At 48.7% G+C, this 22,767-nt stretch overlaps 1 protein-coding gene across 1 annotated transcript in view; it reads left to right on the top strand.

Annotated features, from left to right (window-relative positions):
- Window positions 1-21,440, top strand: part of LOC141098226 (beta-microseminoprotein-like) — a 58,168-nt gene extending 36,728 nt beyond the window's left edge. The window contains exons 5-6 of the mRNA XM_073585834.1: window positions 1,478-1,583; window positions 21,152-21,440. Of these exons, the coding sequence (XP_073441935.1) occupies window positions 1,478-1,583; window positions 21,152-21,278 (233 nt within the window). The 3' untranslated portion in view covers window positions 21,279-21,440. The remainder of the gene's footprint in view (window positions 1-1,477; window positions 1,584-21,151) is intronic.
- Window positions 21,441-22,767: the final 1,327 nt, after the last annotated feature.

Raw genomic sequence — 22,767 nt, 5'->3', positions numbered from 1 at the left:
TTGTATTAATTTATAGAGAACCAAATTATACTGGTCTGTGGGGTCACTAGATATTTTTTCATACATATCTGTATTGTTTAAATCGGTAGATATCAACTTTTTGTACAGACTAGCATCCATTAATACTTTTGAACCTCCCTTGTCGGATTCTTTTATGATAAGATTCTTGTTTTGTTTAAGATCAAGTAAAGCCTTTTTTTCAACTGAAGACAAATTATTATTAAATATTCTAGAATTACTGTTATTAATTTTAGTTTTTCATTCCTGTAATTCTTTCTCAATCATATCCTAGAATCCATCAAGTACATTAGGTCTAGAATTTAATGGATAGAACATTGGATTACTTGTAGGAAAATTATCACTAATTGTAATCCTATCATCACATGATTCTTTTTGAAACGCACTCAGATGAAGTAGCGTTTTTTGTTCCTCCGAAGTTCTAAATGTGTCCATAGAAAATTCACTATCTGAGGACTCGTATGGCATTACAATGTCCTCTGACAAAAAGTGACATTTGATAGTAAAATTACGAGCTAGTTTATTAACGTCTAGTATAGTAGAAAAACATCGAAATCCTTTTTCCATGTATATATACTGTTTTCCTTAAGTGGTTTTTAAAAAAAATGTATCTTTTTTTTTGTTTTTTGTTGTTTTCTTTGGTTTTAATTACTATGGTACACTTATTATTCATTATTTAAATGATATTAATTGTCTGACCAATTATGTCTGACTTCCTAGTGTATGTTCACATGCTTTGTAAGACTGTTATGTCAAAACGCGTCATCTGTTTCTGAAGTGTTTTTCTACATGCCCAGCAATCCTGTGCCATTCATGTTTTAACCTAATGGATTAAAGGTTATATTTTAGTCTGCGATCTACTCGCTGTTTTTTTTCTTTTTTTTTTTTCTCTTCCCAAGTACGTTTGCTCTATGGAACCGTGCTGAGTGCCAGCTGTTTAATGAAGACTTCACACAAGGGTGAGCTGACTATAGTTCGATTTTTTTTTTTCTCAATCACACACCTAGGAATGAAAGTGAGAAACTCCCTTGAGGAATAATGTTAATTTTCTCTTGGCAGACATGCTTTCTGTAAGGTGGTCGAACAGCATTGTAATGCTATTTAACTGCAAAATAATGTTTGTAAGTAAATTGCATTTTTGCATGTGACATGTTTGCCTTAAATATGATATCTCTTTGTTGGACACTTTCGATAAGTACACAAACTATGTTAGTAGTTATTTATCTCAGGAGATAGACCAACCAATACATTCACTCTATTCAGAACAGATTTTCAAAATCTTTATAAACACCTAGTTAAAGGGGTTATCCAGGATAATAGAAGTTTTTTGGCTATTTCTTAATTGGCATTATAGCTTATCCCAATAAAAGTCAATGCTATACAAGAAAAAAGTCATGGACAAGAGGGCTGCAGGTTCTGCTTGAGCGATTTGTTATTAATAAGTACTTTTCTTTTCTAGGATGTATTTATGATGGAAAACTTCATGAATATGGCTCAGTGTGGAGAACAAAAAACTGTCAACGTTGTGTTTGTTATGGTAATGGGGATATACAATGTTGCGATAGGTAAGTTGATTACTTTTGAGTTTAAATATCCTTTAAAAAGGAACTTTACTTATAGGTGAATATAGGAAAACGTGAAATTTATTTTATCAGTGAAGTCTGCTTCTATCCCTACTAATCAGACACTTCTCCTCCTGCCTTCCTCCTGAACTTGTCAGTCACTCACAAACACTAAAAAAAACAACTTGAATCTCCTTGCCAAGACTTGATAGACTGCAAGTGTCATGTGAGTTAGCCAAGTAGGAGGAGTGAGGAGCAGTGAGAGGAAACAGGCAGAGAAGAAATGGAAACAACAGTAGTGAGCTTTCTAACAACTCATTTCCTTCACCCTAGAGCTGATTTAAAGAGATCCTGTCATTTGAAATAATGCTATTAACCTGCATTTATGGAGTTATTCTGCAAGTTAATGAAGTTGTGACATTGTGGGGCCGCAACACTGATAGACCCGCTGCCGGGAGGAAATTAACTTCAGTCCCCCCAGCTCCACCCTGTGAATGAATGAAAGAGCGAGCCTGCCTGGGTGAATAAATTTCATTACCCCCTGGAAGAGGGGCTTTCAGTGCAGAGGCAGCTCAGTGTCAGAATGCTATTAGCCTGCGAAATAAACCAATATCTGTAGACTAATAGTGGAGCGCCCCGTGGGGCCTGGGGGTACTCGGTACCGGGCCCGTCGACTTCCCTTGGGGACGGTGTCACAGTGGCGGCGACCCGGTCCATGGCCCAGAGGCGTCCAGTAATGAAATAGGGGAAAGTTGTGTGGTATTTATGTGGTAAAAATGAAGATTAAGGCTATGTGCCCACGTATCGTATTATTCCGGACACTAAAAACCGGACTCCTTCCCAGAAATCGCGCGTTTTTTTCCACACAATTTCACAGCGATTTTACCGCGATTATGATCGCGATTTTGCCGCGATTTTTGCGTGCGATATTCAAGCACTTTCCAAGCGATTTGAAGCATCGCTTGGAAAGTGATTGACAGGTTGGTCACACTCGTCAAACATAGTGTTTGACAAGTGTGACCAGCTTTTTACTATTGAGGCTGCCTATGCAGCATCAATAGTAAAAGCTAGAATGTTAAAATGCTAAAAAAATTAAAAAAATCGGGGGATATTTACCTTCCGGCGTCCCGCGCTGCATTCCCGGGCCTCAGCGTTCCCAGTGATGCCTTGCAAGACCTGTGATGACGTTGCTCTCGCGTTGCTATAGCGATCTCGCGAGACCACGTCATCACAGGACCTTGCCGCAAGGCATTACTGGGAATGCTGAGGCCAGGAATGCAGCGCGTGACACCGGAAGGTAAATATACCCCGATTTTTTATTTTTTATTCTTTTTTTTACAGGGGTATGGTACCCAGGGCCTGGAGGACAGTCTCCTCTCCTCCACACCGTGGGTACCAACCGCACATGAGATGCTCAACTTTCCGCATGGTGGGCATAGCCACATGCGGGAAGTAAGCGATTCTCATGCATTCCTATGGGTGCGGAATCGCGGCAATTCTTTGCGATTCCGCACAAAAGAATGACCATGCTGCGATTTTTTCCGCGATGCGATTCCGCCGCGGAAAAAAGCGCAGCTTTAGCACAGCATGTGCGGAATGCCATAGGAATGTATGGGGGGCGTTCTGTACACGATTTTTAAACGTTTTCACAGCATTTTCGCGCCGAAAATCGCGGCAAAAACGCTTAAAAATCGCTACGTGGGCACACAGCCTAAAGTTATTAGATGGTGAAATACGTGATGCCACCTGTGGTATTCTAGTCAGAGGTGACCAGCGCTGCGGTGTTGCTTCTCTGGGATGGATGTTGGGCGCAGCTATGATGTTGTAGCCCTCCACAGGTAGGGCTGTAGTCCCAGGGCAAAGATGTTAAATAAATAGTAAAAATGGCTGTAAACGTTGGGGTGCAGATAAATGAGAGAAAGACACAGAGAGGTGCAGATTCTTTACCTTTTACTGGTAATTGGTTGTAGTCCGGAGTACCACATACAGGTGATGAAATGAGTCCAGCTCGCCTGGAGGCATTCAGGGGATCCACCTTGCCAGGTGGGGATTTAGGACCTTCCTTTCTGTGCTTTGTGTGTGGGTCTCTGCTGTATATAACTATGCTGCGACCCTCTATTCGTGATGGTTTCACTAACCTGTATGGCTGTCAGCGTGAGCCTATTCCACGGGTACCGTTCTATTCACTGTCGGCCCCGGGCTCCTTATCTGCTGCCGTGCCCTCAGGTGATTAATGTGCATAGGAATTTACAATCCCCTGTACTTTCAAATTCTGCTATCAGGACTTACAGCTCCTGTCAGCCTAGGACTCTGATGTCCCTTTTCTCTTTATTAGTGCTTCACTCAGGGGTCTGCTATATGCAGTATCTTAGCTTCCCTAGAGTCTCTCAGTCTCTCCTCTTGTCCTTTCCCTCTTCACAGATCAGCTGCCTGTCTTCATCTGACAGGATCTTCCAGAAAGATCCTTTTACCTCACGTCCTCACAATTAACTGTCATTTTCATTTCTCCACACAGCTCACAGCTGTTTCGTTTCCATGACAACCCCCTCAGCTGATTTCTAGCTGACTCACCAACCCCCTCTGCAAGCCAGAATTTATAAGGCATCTCCCTTTTCTGATCTGCAGCAGGAAATTGTGATTTTTAATCTCTGTTACCTGGCATGGGGGTCCCTTTTCTGCCTCCAAGCATGACTTTACCCATTAGAGTAAGGTAATGTCACTGTGACAACCGGACTCTGAAGTGTCACATTCCCCCCCAGTTAAGTTCAGTACTCCTGGACTGAGGAAAATATAACAAGGATTGTTAACAACAACAATTAATGCAAATCTACAAAGTCTTAAAAATGTAAAAACTATCAAAAACCAGACAAGAAAAAGAAAACAATAGCACAGTTACTGCAGCGACCTGTCCTTACGTTGCTGTACAGGAATTGTCTTTGTGCTTGTACCTGGAGTTTGGCTGGTGGGAACCGCCTTAACCCACTTTGTGTGTCATCCCTGGGCGTGGCTACAGGGCACTCTGTAGATGGGCCTGTTTTTCAGCCACGCCGGCGGCTTATTTCTAAGGCCTTTTTTGAGTAACTATTTACAAATACAGTTCTGACCACACATAGTCCTGTGGCCCAATTGTCCTTTAACTGGTTATTGCGAATACTTTAAAAAAGGTTCATACAGTAAGTCTCTGTAGGCTCTCATGCTTAACGGTTACAACTATACATTCTTATTACTTTATTTACATTACGTAATCTCTGTAACGGGCAGGGATCTGACCTCTAGTACTACGAGTGGATCTACGCAGTATAGGTATTTCTGATGACCTGACCTGTTCTCTGATGTCTACTGTTTGTGCATTAGTCACTACGCTATAAGTAGGCTTGTGTAAGATAGGTATTCTAGACTGCCTTCTCTCTACTCCTAGACTCACCATGAGATTGTCAGATTCGCTGCTAGCAGGGGACAGATTTCCGCATTCCTCTGCAGATGTTGTATCTGTTACTGGAGCCATTTCATTTAGAGTCTCTACTTCATCTGGTGCAGTAGGCTGATGAAAGGTTAGAACTGGTACTACTATTGCCTCATTTACTTGTGTCCACGTTCGATGAAATTCTCCAAGTATAGTTTGAATCTTTTCTTCCACCTCTACTATGGGTTGTGGAGTGTCTTGGACTTCTTTCTTGTCCTTCAATTGATCAGGGCACATCTTTAGATGATCTCTTGAGACTGCTTCGAAGGTTTCTCCTCTATCTTTGCTGATGATACATACTTTGGTGTTATTAATGTCTGAAGGTATCACGGTGTATGGCTCTGCTTCCCACTGGTCATCTAGTTTGTGAATCTCTTCTTTTTCTTTTATGTACTTGCTCTCCTGGTGTCAAGGGAACTGCAGGGGCTTGTTGATTGTAATTTCTTTCCTGCCTCTGTCTTGCTTGGGACAAACTTTTCTCCACACTTTCTTGTACTTGGCGGTATTGTTGCTGCCTCTCTGTATCCCAGTCTGCATCTGGTGATGTTGTCTCTGGTGTTAAGACTCCCATGTCTAAATCAATGGGTAACTTGCCAGGTCTTACTCTCATCAAGTAGGCCGGAGTGCAATTTGTGGAGTTTACCGGTATATGATTATATAGTTCTATCAGATCTGGCAACTTCTCTGGCCACTGGTTTCGTTCTTCCAGAGGTAAGGTCTTCAATAAGTCAAGGACCACCAGGTTCATCTTCTCACACATGCCATTTGTCTGTGGATGGTATGGCATCGTCCTGATTTTCTTGCAACCGTACATGTTACAGAACTCCTGGAACACTTATGCCTCAAAGACTGGACCTTGGTCAGTGAGCACTTGTTCAGGGTATCCGTGCGGTCGACAAAAGTGTTGCTGAAATGCCTTGGCTGCTGTCTTCGCTGTTTGGTCTTTAACAGGTACGACTACCAAGAACCTTGAGTAATGGTCCACGATGGTCAAAGCATAGGTGTAGCCATTCCTACTCGGAGTTAACTTCACGTAATCCAAGGCTACCAATTCAAGCGGCTGTTTTGTGATGATCGGCTGTAATGGGGCTCTCTGGCTGTTTTGGTCTTTTCTGCGCAGGTTGCATGGGCTACATTCTCGACACCACTTCTCAATGGAACTCCTCATGCCAACCCAGTAGAACCTTTCACGAAGTAGAATTTCCAACTTCTTCCAACCGAAGTGTCCTGCTCCATTGTGGTACACCTCTAAGACAATTGGCGCATCCCTCTTCGGGACTACCACCTGCCAGACCAGTTCGTGTGTCCGCGAGTTGATGTTCCTCCGACACAGTTTACCCTCGTAGATGAACAGCTTGTCTCTTTCCTTCCATAGCTGCTGTGCTTCCTGTGGATCATCTGGACCAGGGTGTGCATCAGCTTGTGCCAGCCACTCCTTTACTAGGTGAACAGCTGGATCACTATCTTGTGTCTCTGCCCACTCACGATGGGGTAATGGGTTCAACGTTACCTCTCGCACGAGAAAGCGCTTATTCCTTACTCCTTGAGAGAGCTGGGCTGCAATTGGAAGGTGGAAGGCTGGTAACTCGATTTCTTCGAGTTCTTTTGGATCTTCTCCCCTATCTGGTGAATTGGGCATCCTGGACAGCGCATCCGCATTAGCGTTCTTATGTCCTGCTCGGTTCTTGATGGTGAACTCGTAGTTGGACAGCCGGGCCATCCATCACTGCTCAAGTGCCCCGAGCTTTGCCGTTTCAAGGTGGGTTAGCAGATTATTGTCCGTGTAGATGGTGAACTTTGCGGAAGCCAAGTAGTGCTTGAAGTGCTCTGTTACCGGCCAGACTATGGCGAGGAACTCCAGCTTAAAGGAACTGTAGTTGTCGGGGTTCCTCTCAGTGGGACGAAGCTTCCTGCTGGCATAGGCAATCACTCTCTCTCTGCCTTTCTGCACTTGTGACAGCACTGCTCCCAATCCCACGTTGCTGGAGTCAGTGTAAAGTACAAATGGTTGGTCATAGTCAGGGTAGGCCAGGACCTCATCTTCTGTGAGGGCCAATTTCAACTTGATGAAGGACTCTTCTATCCTTTTGTTCCACGCGAAGGGAAGATTTTTGCTCTTGGCCTTCTTGGATTGGCCCACTAGAAGATCTTGCAGCGGTGCTGCTATCTTGGTGAAGTCCTTGATAAATCTTTGGTAGTAGCCTACCAACCCAAGAAATTGCCTCACTTCATGGATAGTGCTGGGTCTTTTCCAGTCCCGGATAACAGTGACTTTGTCAGGATCGGGTGCCACACCTTCCACGCTTACCACATGGCCTAGGTACTGCACCTTGGGTTTCAAAGGGTGACATTTGGACGGTTTTATTTTCAGGCCAAAGTTGGACAGGGCTTCAAATACCTCGGCCAGGTGCTTCAAATGGTCTTCGTAGGTTTTGGAGAAGACGATGATGTCATCCAGGTACAGCAGAGTGGTTTCAAAGTTTTTATGTCCAAGGCAGCATTCCATTAACCGCTGAAATGTTCCTGGTGCATTGCTGAGCCCAAACGGCATGTAGTTAAACTCACAGAGGCCCATTTGGTGTTGTAAACACTGTCTTCTCTTTGTCTGCCTCTGCCACAGGAACCTGCCAATACCCACTGGTGAGATCTAAGGTAGAGAAATAATTAGCAGTTCTCAGTGCAGCTAGTGATTCCTCAATTCTAGGCAATGGGTACGCGTCTTTATGTGTAATGCTGTTAATCCGCCTGTAGTCTACACACATTCTCATAGTACCGTCTTTCTTCTTAATGAGGACTAATGGAGCTGCCCAGGGGCTACAACTATCTCTGATTACCCCAGCCTCCTTCATCTCTCGTAACATACTCTTGGCACATTGGTAGTGTGCTGGGGGTACAGGCCGGTGTCTCTCTTTAATGGGTGGATGATCTCCGGTGGGGATATGATGTTGAACCCCTTTTGCCTGCCCAAAATCTAGAGGATTCTTGCTGAAGACCGATTCAAATTCTCGAGCCACCCGGTAAGCCCCATGCTTTTGGTGTGAAGGGGTGGAGTCAGTGCCTACGTGTAGCTGCTGACACCAATCCTCCTGTTGCCCTTCAGAGCCATTCTCTTCCACCTTGTCAGATGGAAGCAAGGGTTCTATTGTCTCGATTGCATTGTTACTGATGGTGAACAATTTAGCAAGGGTGGCATACCGGGGTAACTGGACCTCTCTCTCCCCACAATTTTAGATGTGTATTGGTACTCTCCCCTTGCGGACATCAACTACCCCTTCCGGCTGTCAGGATAGTGGGCCTACTATCAGAATACATGGGTTCTACCAAGGCTTGGTAATCTTTACCCCTTAGGCCTATTGCTACCCGACACCAAATTAACATTTCACTTCTGGGAGGTACTGCAATGGGGAAAGGATCACTTATTCTGACACTGCCAACTTCTCCACCAGACAGCTCTACCTGTTGTCTCTGCATCAGGGCTCTGATCTCCTTTTGCAGGACCCGTTGCTGACTGGAGCCGGTGGTCTCGGCTACCTGTTGTAACAAAACAATAATTTCTCCAAGACAATTTTCAATTACATTAGTGCATAAAGTGATCATAGGATGGCATTCTCGTTTGTCAATATCAACTATTATCAAACCTTGCGATTGGAATTCTACTCAGCCAAATTTTATGGTCACCTCTTTATATCCCATCTGAGGCAAGGGCTGACCATTGCTGGCAAAAATGGTAAGGTCTTTATCTGGGCTATGAGTAATGTCTGAATCTGCCCAGTACTGCTGAAAAAGAACATATGGTATCATTGTCACCTGGGAACCGGTGTCCAGTAAAGCGTTCATTGGAAAACCGTCAATCACGACAGGCAAGACTGGTCGTCCTCCTACGTACTTGTCTCGCCAATTTGGTGGGCCTGGTCGTCTTACTCCTGAGGGTTGGTGTAACGGGATCTCACAAGCTGGAGTACCTCTTTCAGTACCACCCCGTGTTTTCGGAGGTCCGCTCTGCGTTGGCTGGAGTCTGAATGAATGATGCTGGCTGGAATTCCTTGGTTACATGGGCGCATATAAAAGATCACTGCTTCTCCACGTATTTCCAGCCTGACAACACTTTACTCACAGGACACAGAATATATCACACATATACAGAGGGCAGGCCAATAGAAAAGCGGCAGGCCAGACATGCATTACAAAAGCCGCAGGTGGCCGGAGCCTGCCGATGTTTACTGTGGGAATTACAAAGGTGGGGGGAGGGCGGACAAAAGGAGAATATCGTGTCCCCTATGCCCAGGGGCGCAGCCTGTGGGCTGATGCATTAGGCACATGCATCTCACATAGAACCTATTATACATACATATAACTGCACAACATATTCTGTGCTGAGTGGTTCTGTAACACGTAACATGGCTCCTCTTTTCAGTGACGCGATCGGCATACACAGTCTGATCCTCAACGGATCGGTTTGGGGATGACCGAAGTTTATGGGGTTGGTACAAGTTCCGTTTGTCGACTTAGTCCATTGGCGTTACTGTTTTGTTTGCCGGGTCTGTGGTGGATGGTGAAGTCCAGAGGTTGTAGGGTTAAACTCCACCGCAGCAATCTGGCACTGTCTCCGGAGACCCGATTAAGCCAGACTAGGGGATTATGGTCCGTTAGGAGGGAAAACTGTTGTCCATACAACTATGGTTGCAACTTCTTGAGTGCCCATACTACCGCCAGGCACTCCTTCTCGATGGCCGCATAGCTTACTTCACGGGGCAGTAGTTTCCGAATAAGGTAAGCTACCGGGTGTTCTTGGCCGTCCGGCCCGACTTGGCTCGGTACTGCCCCCAATCCAAACATAGAAGCGTCTGTGTGAACCAGGAAACGTTTAGTTGGATCGGGTGCGGCCAATACAGGGGTATTGGTGAGGGCGTCCTTTAGTTGGCGGAAGGCTTCCTCACACTCTGAGGTCCAGGTTACCTGGCGGGGTAGGTTCTTACGGGTCAGATCAGTGAGGGGCTTGGCTACGCTGCTGTAATTGAGAACGAATTTCCTGTAATACGCCGCTGTCCCTAGAAACGCCATGACCTGGGTTTTAGTGCGTGGGATGGGCCATTTGGCTATGGCCTCAATCTTGGCTGGTTCTGGTCGCTGTTTCCCACTTCCCACCCAATACCCTAAATACTGAACCTCTGCTTTGCCCATGTGACACTTGTTTGGGTTCAGGGTGACTCCAGCCTGGTGGATCCTGTCCAATACTGTCTCTAGGTGATTTAGATGCTCTTCCCATGTCGCACTGTAGATGGCGATGTCGTCCAGGTAGGCACAAGCATAGTCCTGGAGACCATCCAGAAGCCGGTCAGCCAGCCTTTGGAAGGTCGCCGGGGCATTCTTCATCCCGAATGGCATAACTCGAAACTGGAATAAGCCGAACGAGGTGACAAATGCCGACTTGGGAATAGCGTCAGGACTAAGGGGAATCTGCCAGTAGCCTTTGCATAGATCGATGGTGGTCAAATACTTTGCCCCCGCCAGCCGGTCTAACAACTCTTCCACACGCGGCATGGGGTATGCATCCGTCACTGTTTTCTCATTGAGCTTACGATAGTCTACACAAAACCGTGTAGTCCCATCCTTCTTGGGCACTAACACTACGGGGGATGCCCAGGGACTATCTGACTCTTCAATGACCCCTAAACGCAGCATCTCTTGTATCTCTTGTCACATCCCCTCTCGTACAGACTCAGGGACGCGGAAGGGGTTTTGTCGTAGGGGGGTCTGATCCTGGGTCTCAACCTTGTGTTGTGCCAGGCGAGTGTACCCCGGGCTCTCTGAAAACATCCTTTGTCGCAGCCTCAACAACGCCTCCGCCTGCTGTCTCTCCCGGGGGCCTAGGTCTTCACCCAAGTGTACCTGGTCCCATGTTTTAAACTGAGTCCTTTCCCCTAAGACATCCGGCAAGGGAAGTCCGGCTAAATCCTCTGATTCAGGTGCACAGATGGCCACTACCTCTTCAGGGCGCTCCCGGTAGGGTTTCAGCATATTCACGTGGAACATGCGGATAACCCTGGGGTCGTCACAATCGGCGACATTATAGGTTGTGTCGGCTATTTTCCCCACTACCTGGTAGGGCCCCTTCCATGCAGCTTGAAACTTATTCTGCTTAGTGGGCTCTAACACCAGGACCTTCTGTCCTATTTCCAAAGTGCGCTCTCTGGCCCTCCGATCGTATCATGCGCGCTGGCGCCACTGGGTCGCCTGCAGGTTCTCACGTACAACCTGAGTCAGCTCCTGTAGGCAGTCCCGGAATTCCAGCACATAGGGTACAATAGGTACCCCTTCTATTAGGCCCTTCCCCTCCCAGTGTTCCAGCACTAAGTCTAGGGGTCCCCTTACCCATTTCCCGTATACCAGCTCGAACGGGGAGAACCCAGTGGATTCTTGGGGCACCTCCCAATAGGCAAACAGGAGGTGTGGCAAGAATTTCTCCCAGTCCCTGTAGGTCCTGGTAAAAGTCCCAATGAGCTGTTTTAATGTCCCATTAAAGCGTTCACACTACCCATTGGTTTGCGGGTGGTACGGGGTGCGTCTAATGGACTTTACGCCGCACAGCTTCCACAGTTGGTTGATCACCTCTGCTGTAAACTGGGTACCCTGGTCCGAGATAATCTCCCGGGGAAATCCAACCCGTGAGAAAGCCTGGAGCAGGGCGGCCGCCACAGTCTCTGCCAGTATGTTAGGTAACGCAACCGCCTCTGGATACCGTGTGGCATAATCTACCACTGTCAATATATACTTTTTCCGGGATGGACTGGGTTTGGCTATTGGCCCTATCAGATCGACCGCTACTCGGCTAAATGGTTCCTCCACAATGGGGAGGGGGCGTAATTTGGCCTTGCATCGATCCCCCTCTTGCCAATGCGCTGACAACTGTCACAGGTCTGGCAGTACTGACGAACATCATAGGTCACCCCCGGCCAAAAGAAGTTTTGTGTCAGACGATGCCCGGCCAAGGGTATATCATGAGAGATGGGCAGCAACGCCTGCCTATACTTCTTGGGAACTACCAGCTGTTGTTTTATAGTGGGACTCATCCCTGTGTGGTGCTGCTCTGTGATCCGGTAGAGGAGTCCCTGCTTCCATACAAACTGTTCCCCTTCCAGTACTCCTCTCCCCTCCTGTGCCTTCCCACGATATCCCTCTAATGAAGGATCCTCAAGTAACTCCCTCATAAATTCATCTGGGGTGGCCCAAGAAATGTGTCTGGCTATGGGAATACGTGTAGATCTTACCTGAGCCTCCTCTGAGTGTGATTCCGCCTCTACAGCTCGAGCTTGTCTCCGGGTGGTCACAGAATAGGTCTTAGCCAGAGGGGCCACCGAGAATGCAGACAACATGGGCCTCAAGTCATTTCCCAGCAAGACGTCTGCAGGCAAATCCTCCATCAAGCCGACCTCAACAAGGCCATCCCCGACACCCCAGTTCAGGTGAATCCTGGCAGTGGGCAGTCGATGTATAGCTCCCCCTGCTACACGGACTGCCACTGTCCAGTCCGTCTTCTCTTGGTCCCGGACGAGATGACGAGATGAAGCTTCACAAGGGTCAAAGTTGCCCCAGAATCTCTTAGTCCCTGCATACGTTAACCATTAACCCACACGACCTGTCGATGCTGTTGTCGATTATCTGCCCGGGCTGCCTGCATGGGGTCTACTTCATGCAGCTCCAGTCTCTTCAGAGGCGTGGGTTCAAATCCCACTGCTGCCACCAGTGTAACGGGGTCTCACAAGCTGGAGTACCTCTTTCAGTACCACCCCGTGTTTTCGGAGGTCCGCTCTGCGTTGGCTGGAGTCTGAATGAACGACGCTGGCTGGAATTCCTTGGTTACATGGGTGCATATAAAAGATCACTGCTTCTCCACGTATTTCCAGTCTGACAACACTTTACTCACAGGACACAGAATATATCACACAGATACAGAGGGCAGGCCAATAGAAAAGTGGCAGGGCAGACATGCATTACAAAAGCCGCAGGTGAACGGAGCCTGCCGATGTTTACTGTGGGAATTACAAAGGTGGGGAGAGGCCGGACAAAAGGAGAATATCGTGTCCCCTCTGTCCAGGGGCGCAGCCTGTGGGCTGATGCATTAGGGACATGCATCTCACATAGAACCTATTATACATGCATATAACTGCACAACATATTCTGGGTGCTGAGTGGTTCTGTAACACGTAACAGTTGGCCCTTTGCCCCAGGGGTGGCTTGTTTAAATGATAGTATCTTGCTAGGTGTCCTGCCTTGTTGCAGCGGCGACAGATGGGCTGTCCGTCCTCGTCGTAACGATCGCTGTCTCTCCCTCTGGTCGGCGGGATCCTCTTCTGCTGTCGCCACGGGACGTCTTCTGGACTGGAGGCCAGCTGGATCCTCTTCTTTGCAATCACTTGCAGGGACTGCACAGTTTTTGTGAGTGTAGCCACACTTTTGGTTAGTTCCTTGACTTGGAGACGTAAGTCTGCAGCAGAATCATCATCTTGGGGTGGCTTGTCAGTCTCAATAGAGGTCTTTGGAAAGGATGATGCCTCCTGCTGGTATGTAATTGCAGGATGCTGAGAGGGCTCTGTGCTGCTAGGGTTCGGTTCACGCAGCACTCTGATGGCTCTATCCTTAAAGTGTACAAAGTCCAATTCAGGATTTTGTAGGGCCATTATGCGCAGCTGTGTCCTTTGGTTGTTAGACTGGAGTCCCTCTATGAACTGCTCTGTTAATAATCGATCTTCATCTTGCACGCTCTCAGGATCAACCTGCTTTACAGCCCGTAGTGCCTCCTGAAGATTAAGGGCATAGTCCGATACACTGTCCTGCACTCTCTGTTTGCACCCAAAAAATCTCATTTTTATCTCTGTTGCAGTGCGGGTATCAAAAGTATCTTTCAGTCTGGCCAAGATTTGTTTGACAGTTCTTTTATCAGTGTCCGGCCAGGACTTTACTTCCCTCTGAGCCGCACCAGTTAACTGGCCAATGAGGATACTGACTTTTTGACTTTCTGACAGGGGGTACACTTTGAACAAACTACATAGTCTTTCTTTAAAATTGCTCAGGGTGTGCGACTCCCCTGAGTCCTGGTATATACGGCATTGATAGCGGCATTATGGAGGCTGCGGCTACGACCGCCGCTGAATCTTCACCAGAGTTGAGCATTTTTCTTCCTGTTTTTCACTTGCTCACAATAGAGCGCAGCTCCAGCTTCACTGGCACGCCCCTCTCTGCTCGCACGCACTGTTACCTGGCATGGGGGTCCCTTTTCTGCCTCCAAGGATCTTCCAGACCATTGCTAGCCCCATGATCCAATAATTGTTTCTGAAATATTTGTTAAAGCATTATTCCTATTATAAAAAGTAATTAGCCTTCCAAAGTAAGTGACAACTTACAGATCAGTTGCATGACAACCGCTGAGACCCACACCAGTGAATAGGCTTCTGAAATGCTTTGTCAGAATGAAGCAATGGCTGTGCATGTGCATCACTGCTCTATTCATTCTTTGTAGGACTTCTGAGAAATGCCGAGAACTGTACTTGATTGTCTCCAGCATTTCCTTAGTAAATGAATGGAGCACGTCAACCCTTGTTTTCTGATGCAGCATTTCAGAAACTCATTCTTGGCAATTCCCTGTTATCGGACTCATAACAATCTTTAAGTTGTCATCCATACTATGTATAGATAATAACTTTTAACTAGATGTGTATTTCCTGAAGGAAGTACAGATAGTGCTTTGAAATGGTGCCCAGGGTGCCCCTTTAAGAGAGACTTGCCTGCTGCCCCTGCAAGACTTTCAACTCAGGATCCGTTTTAACTGTGGGTGCCTCTCAGGGGCCACTTTGGCCTGTGGGGCCCCTCAGCGTCCGATTTGGTGGGCGGGGCCCCTCAGGGTCCGATTTGGTGGGCGGGGCCCCTCAGGGTCTGATTTGGTGGGCGGGGCCCCTCAGGGTCTGATTTGGTGGGCGGGGCCACTCTGGGTCCGATTTGGTGGGTGGGGCCCCTCAGGGTCCGATTTGGTGGGCAGGGCCCCTCAGGGTCCGATTTGGTGGGCGGGGCCACTCTGGGTCCGATTTGGTGGGCGGGGCCACTCTGGGTCCGATTTGGGGGCCAGGGTGGCTCAGCCTCCGATTTGTAGGCCAGGGTTGATCAGCCTCCGATTTGGAGCCTGGGGTCACTCAGCTTTCGATTTGGCATGCTGGCCCTTTAAGACTCATTTTGGTGCACCGGCCTTTTAAGAATCACTTAGGCGTGTCGGCCATTTAAGAGCCTGTTTGGCGCACTGGGCTTCTAAATCCACTTTGGCGCACATTCTTTCTCAGGGGCATGCGTCATGTGATGAAGCTAGATTTGCATTTGTGCTGTGGGTTTCGCTTTAAGAGCTGATATTATCTGCCAGAAACTCTGTCCTGGAGGGGTCATGAAAAGTTCGTAGGCATTGGCATAGTAACTGGGTGTGCCTGTGCATATCAATGAGCTTAACTGCCATTTGAATCGCCTCAGGGCATGTTTTCCCTATGGCAACATTTTCCCATTGAAATGCATTGAGGAAAATGTTTTTTCAAACGCAAATTGCGCAAAAATTATAAATCCGATCGCACCACTCGTGGACGCTGGCTTCGAAAGGACATCTCAACGGAGTCTGTGCGTGTAGCGGTTCGGGCCACATTAATTGCGGAAAATCAACTGAATAATAATAATAAGAAGAAGAAGCAGAAGAAGAACTAGATGTGTATTTCCTGAAGGAAGTACAGATAGTGCTTTGAAATGGTGCCCGGGCTGCCCCTTTAAGAGAGACTTGCCTGTTGCCCCTGCAAGACTTTCAACTCAGGATCCATTTTAACTGTGGATGCCTCTCAGGGGCCACTTTGGCCTGTGGGGCCCCTCAGGGTCTGATTCGGTGGGCAGAGCCCCTCAGGGTCCGGTTTGGTGGGTAGGGACCCTCAGAGTCCGATTTGGTGGCTGGGGCCCCTCAGGGTCTGATTTTGTGGGTGGTGCCCCTCAGGGTCTGATTTTGTGGGCGGAGCCCCTCTGGGTTCAATTTGGTGGGTGGGGCCACTCTGGGTATGATTTGGTGGGTGGGGCCACTCTGGGTCTGATTTGGTGGGCGGGGCCACTCTGGGTCTGATTTGGTGGGCGGGGCCACTCTGGGTCTGATTTTGGGGGTGGGGCCCCTTAGGGTCCGATTTGGTGGGCGAGGCCACTCTTGGTCCGATTTGGTGAGCGGGGCCCCTCAAGGTCCGATTTGGTGGGCGGGGCCCCTCTGAGTCTGATTTGGTGGGCGGGGCCCCTCAGGGTCCGATTTGGTGAGCGGGGCCACTCTGGGTCTGATTTGGTGGATGGGGCCCCTCAGGGTCTAATTTGGTGGGCGGGGCCACTCTGGGTCTAATTTGGTGGGCGGGGCCCCTCAGGGTCCAATTTGGTGGGCAGGGCCACTCTGGGTCCGATTTGGAGGCCAGAGTGGCTCAGCCTCCTATTTGTAGGCCAGGGTCGATCAGCCTCCGATTTGGTGGCCGGGGTGGCTCAGCCTCCGACGCGCCGGTCCTTTAAGACTCATTTCGGTGCGGCGGCCCTTTATGAATCACTTTGGCGCGTTGGCCCTTTAAGAGCCAGTTTGGCTCACTGGGCTTCTAAATCCACTTTGGCACACATTCGCTCTCAGGGGCATGCGTCATGTGATGAAGCTAGATTTGCATTTGTGATGTGGGTTTTGCTTTAAGAGCTGAAATTATCTGGCAGAAACTGTGTCCTGCTGGAGTCATGTGAAGTTCGTAGGCATTGGCATAGTAACTGGGTGTGCCTGCGCATATCAATGAGCTTAACTGCCATTTGAATCGTCTCTGGGCATGTTTTCTCTGTGGCAACATTTTCCCATTGAAATGCATTGAGGAAAATGTTTTTTCAAATGCAAATTGCGCAAAAACTACAAACCCAATCGACACGAAAATTACTTAGCACACCACTCGTGGACGCTGGCTTCGAAACGACACCTCAACGGAGTCTGTCCGTGTAGCGGTTCGGGCCACATTAATTGTGGAAAATCAACTGAATAATAATAACTAGATGTGTATTTCCTGAAGGAAGCACAGATAGTGCTTTGAAATGGTGCCCGGTCTGCCCCTTTAAGAGATACTTGCCTGCTACCCCTGCAAGACTTTCAACTCAGGATCCGTTTTAACTGTGGGTGCCTTTCAGGGGCCACTTTGGCCTGTGGGGCCCCTCAGGGTCTGATTTGGTGGGTGGGGCCCCTCAGGATCCGATTCGGTGGCCTGGGCTCCTCAGGGCTTGAATTGGTGGCCGGGATCCCTCAGGGTTCTGATTTTGTGGGTGTGGCCCCTCAGGGTCCGATTTTGTGGGTGTGGCCCCTCAAGGTCCGATTTTGTGGCTGGGGCCCCTCAGGGTCTGATTTTGTGGGTTGGGCCCCTCAGGGTCTGATTTTGTGGGTGGGGCCCCTCAGGGTCCGATTTTGTGGCCGGGACCCCTCAGGGTATGATTTTGTGGTAGGGGCCCCTCAGGGTACGATTTTGTGGCCGGGTACCCTCAGGGTCCGATTTTGTGGATGGGGCCCCTCAGGGTCTGATTTTGTGGGTGGAGCCCCATCTGGGTCCAATTTGGTGGGTGGGGCCACTCTTTGTCCGATGTGGTGGGCGGGGCTACTCTGAGTCTGATTTGGTGGTCGGGGCCCCTCAGGGTCCAATTTGGTGGGCGGGGCCCCTCAGAGTCTGATTTGGTGGCAGGGGCCCCTCAGAGTCTGATTTTGTGGCCGGGGCCCCTCAGGGTCCGATTTTGTGGCCGGGACCCCTCAGGGTCTGATTCAGTGGGCGGGACCCCTCATGGTTCAATTCAGTGGGCGGAGCCCCTCAGGGTCCAATTTGGTGGGTGGGGCCCCTCAGGGTCCGATTTGGTGGGCGAGGCCTCTCAGGGTCCGATTTGGTGGGCGGGGCCTCTCAGGGTCTGATTTGGTGGGCGGGGCCCCTCAGGGTCTGATTTGGTGGACGGGGCCTCTCAGGGTCTGATTTTGTGGCCGGAGCCCCCCAGGGTCTGATTTGGTGGGCGGGGCCCCTTAGGGTCCGATTTGGTGGGTTGGGCCCCTCAGAGTCCGATTTGGTGGGCGGGGCCCTTCAGGGTCCGATTTGGTGGGCAGGGCCACTCTGAGTCTGATTTGGTGGCCGGGGCCCCTCAGGGTCTGATTTTGTGGCCAGAGCCCCTCAGGGTCTGATTTGGTGGGCGGGGCCCCTTAGGGTCCGATTTTGTGGCCGGAGCCCCTCAGGGTCTGATTTGGTGGGCGGGGCCCCTTAGGGTCCGGTTTGGTGGGTTGGGCCCCTCAGAGTCCGATTTGGTGGGCGGGCCTCTCAGGGTCCGATTTGGTGGGTGGGGCCCCTCAAGATCTGATTTGGTGGGCGGGGCCTCTCCGGGTCTGATTTGGTGGATGGGGCCCCTCAGGGTCTGATTTGGTGGACGGGGCCCCTCAGGGTCTAATTTGGTGGGCGGGGCCCTTCAGGGTCCGATTTGGTGGGCAGGGCCACTCTGAGTCTGATTTGGTGGGCAGGGCCACTCTGAGTCTGATTTGGTGGGCAGGGCCACTCTGAGTCTGATTTGGTGGACGGGGCCCCTCAGGGTCTGATTTGGTGGACGGGGCCCCTCAGGGTCTGATTTGGTGGACGGGGCCCCTCAGGGTCTAATTTGGTGGGCGGGGCCCTTCAGGGTCCGATTTGGTGGGCAGGGCCACTCTGAGTCTGATTTGGTGGGCAGGGCCACTCTGAGTCTGATTTGGTGGGCAGGGCCACTCTGAGTCTGATTTGGTGGACGGGGCCCCTCAGGGTCTGCTTTGGTGGACGGGGCCCCTCAGGGTCTAATTTGGTGGGCGGGGCCCTTCAGGGTTCGATTTGGTGGGCAGGGCCACTCTGAGTCTGATTTGGTGGGCAGGGCCACTCTGAGTCTGATTTGGTGGGCAGGGCCACTCTGAGTCTGATTTGATGGACGGGGCCCCTCAGGGTCTGATTTGGTGGACGGGGCCCCTCAGGGTCTAATTTGGTGGGCGGGGCCCTTCAGGGTCCGATTTGGTGGGCAGGGCCACTCTGAGTCTGATTTGGTGGGCAGGGCCACTCTGAGTCTGATTTGGTGGGCAGGGCCACTCTGAGTCTGATTTGGTGGACGGGGCCCCTCAGGGTCTGATTTGGTGGACGGGGCCCCTCAGGGTCTGATTTGGTGGACGGGGCCCCTCAGGGTCTAATTTGGTGGGTGGGGCCCCTCAGGGTCTGATTTGGTGGACGGGCCCCTCAGGGTCTAATTTGGTGGGCGGGGCCCTTCAGGGTCCGATTTGGTGGGCAGGGCCACTCTGAGTCTGATTTGGTGGGCAGGGCCACTCTGAGTCTGATTTGGTGGGCAGGGCCACTCTGAGTCTGATTTGGTGGGCAGGGCCACTCTGAGTCTGATTTGGTGGACGGGGCCCCTCAGGGTCTGATTTGGTGGACGGGGCCCCTCAGGGTCTAATTTGGTAGGCGGGGCCCTTCAGGGTCCGATTTGGTGGGCAGGGCCACTCTGAGTCTGATTTGGTGGGCAGGGCCACTCTGAGTCTGATTTGGTGGGCAGGGCCACTCTGAGTCTGATTTGGTGGACGGGGCCCCTCAGGGTCTGATTTGGTGGACGGGGCCCCTCAGGGTCTAATTTGGTGGGCGGGGCCCTTCAGGGTCCGATTTGGTGGGCAGGGCCACTCTGAGTCTGATTTGGTGGGCAGGGCCACTCTGAGTCTGATTTGGTGGGCAGGGCCACTCTGGGTCCGATTTTGTGGGCGGGGCCACTCTGGGTCCGATTTTGTGGGCATATCAATGAGCTTCTTAACTGCTATTTTAATCACCTCAGGGCATGTTTTGACTGTGGCAACATTTTCCCATTGAAAAGCATTGAGGAAAATGTTTTTTCAAACGCAAATTGCGCAAAAACTGCAAATCCGATCGACACGAAAATTACTTAGCACACCTCTCGTGGACACTGGCTTCGAAACGACACCTCAACGGAGTCTGTGCATGTAGCGGTTCGGGAAGAAGAAGAAGATTTTTCAAAGCACTATAATGATGGAAATAACCTATTTCAGTAGATGTATATCATTGCAGCTGAACGCTCCTGTGTTGCCTCTGTCAGACATCTCTAGCTGCTACTTTTTTTTAAAGAACAAGAGGATTTGCAGTCTGGACAGGCCAGATCTTTATCTGCCACAACAATCATCTGTCAGGGCCCCTACACACACATCAGATTGTCATCTGAACCCATCAATATCTGCAGGTTCGGCTGACGTTAGTCTATTGAGTATAGGGGCCTAACTACTATCTAAAGACTATTGGCACTTTTAGTTTGACTTACTAGAAATTAACTTAAAGTTCCAAATATGGCCCTAAGGCTGTGTGCACACGATGCGGATATGCAGCGGATCCGCAGCGGATTTTTCCACGCAGAAACGCTGCATATCCGCATTGTGATGTACAGTAGCCTTAAAATCAATGAAAAAAAAAACGCTGTGCAGACGCTGCGGATTTTCCCGTGGTACAAAATCCGCAGCATGTTACTTCTTTTGTGCGGTTTTCCACCTCTCCTGTCTCCAAATCCGCAGGGGGAATCCGCAGTGGAAAACCGCACAAAAACTGCAAGAAAACCGCAGGAAAAATGGAAGAAATCCGCAGGAAAAATGCAGGTCATTTGACCTGCGGATTTCTTCAATTCTGCGCGGAAAAATCTGCAGGGCTAAAAAGTCCGTCTGCACTCAGCCTAAGTGGAACTCTGCATGCCCTGACTACATATTGGCTGCCTTATTGAAATATGGTTTAGGGGATAAGTTTACAGGATGAATGAAACTATTATATCGTAGTGACTTGGCAAGGCTATGTAAAATGCAAAGGCCTCACTAAAGATTTGCCTGAATTGAAAGACAATTGCCATAAATACTTGTTTTCACCATTTATCCATTGTCACAGGTAATATGGAGAACCAGGATATTAGAGGATTCTCATTTGAGCATTACATAGATACTGTCACTCGTGAGCATCTCAATAGTCAGCTCAATGTATAATAGATTTTTAACTCTATTAGTGTTTTCTTTTTTATTTAGTGTTGGCAGACCAGTCGGATATGACAAGGAAAAGTGCAAAGAAGTGTTTTACGAGGAGGCCTGTGTTTACATCGTGGTTCGAAAAGATAATCCAAAGCGGACGTGTAAGCATGCAATGGTGGGATAAATCCATTCACAAATATCAGCAACGGAACTTGATATTAATACAGTATTTACATTCTCTGTATAATGACATCAATTACACTAAATCTTGCCGTAAAGAATATTTTCATCACTGTGTGTATTCTTATGTGCTAAATAAATAAACTTGTTCCTTATGATAAAATGAGACACACTTTACAAATACTTCATCTATTGGTCCAGTAACAAGTTTGTAAAAGAATCAAAATTTGCTTTATCTTGGAGCGTTGAACACAAATAGCAATGTCTACCATAAATGCTTAATAAAGGGGTTGTCTGGAACTTTAACATTGATGGCCTATCCTTAGGATAGATCATCAATGTCTGATCGACCCCTTGTGTCCCTGCCGATCAGCTGATCCCGGTGTCGGTGGTGTCCAGAATTGCTCAGTTGTGGATCTGCACAGCTCTGTCAAAGGAATAGTGTCCGCGACCGGATACGACACATTCACCCCATATTGACTGCAAAAGGCGGCAGATTTGCAGTACCCAGCTACTATTACTACTTTGTTGATGGAGCTGTGCTGTACAGCTTCGCAATTGAGCAGTTCCAGGCCAGCCAATGCCAACACTGGGAATAGCTGATTGGCGGGGATGCCTCTGTATCACACCCTCACCAATCAGAGATTGATGACCTGCTTAACCCAACAGGAAGTACATCATCACATCAAAAACACTAAAACAGAGAAATCATCAAGTCACTTGTACTGTATGAATTGAGCACTGTAATAGACAGCACAATATATATATATATATATATATATATATATATACATACACAATATAAAAGGATGACATAAAAACAGTCTGTACCACAGGACTGGAGCATATGTGGTGCCAATATTCTAAATGTGATAAAAAAAAACCTGAGCCTGAAAACTATGGGTCTGTGAGTTTAAACTTGAAGGGAAACTGTCGGCAGGTTTTTGCTGAGACACAGATTTCAGGTATGTATCACTTATTAGGTTAAGTTCTATTATTTCCATACAATGAATGTTTTATCACATGAGATTATTACTGCTTGGACCACAGTGCATGTGAGCCCTGGTCCGACCACACCCTCCCCTCTAATAAGCAGCTCACAATTAATAGATAATGTACATAGAAAGCTGTGGTGTGTGTGGGGTTAGCGTTTCAGCTCTGCTTCATGCTGCATCTTTAAACTAACTATGATTGTGTCACAACTGCTCCACCCAATAAACTAGGCGATACATTGCTGGAATCAGGGTCTCTTTTACTACATTATGCTGCTGAGGTAGCAAATACCAGGTAACAGATTATCTTTAAGGCTGAGTGCCCACGTTGCGTTTTTTTGCGTTTTCGCGGCGTTTTTCCGCTGTGGAATCACCGCGAAAACGCAAAAAAATGCATGCCATGCAATCCTATGGGATTCTGCAGTTGCTGGGCTAATGCTGCGGATTTTTCCGCTGCGGAATCGCATAGCGGAAAAATCCGCAGCATGCTCATTCTTTTTG

Source organism: Dendrobates tinctorius, unplaced genomic scaffold (assembly GCF_039654945.1).
Source record: "Dendrobates tinctorius isolate UK_male_01 unplaced genomic scaffold, ASM3965494v1 ptg000089l, whole genome shotgun sequence".
NCBI lineage: Eukaryota > Metazoa > Chordata > Amphibia > Anura > Dendrobatidae > Dendrobates > Dendrobates tinctorius.
Note: the sequence above shows the minus strand (reverse complement) of the source record. Positions and strands in the feature narration are given on the sequence as shown.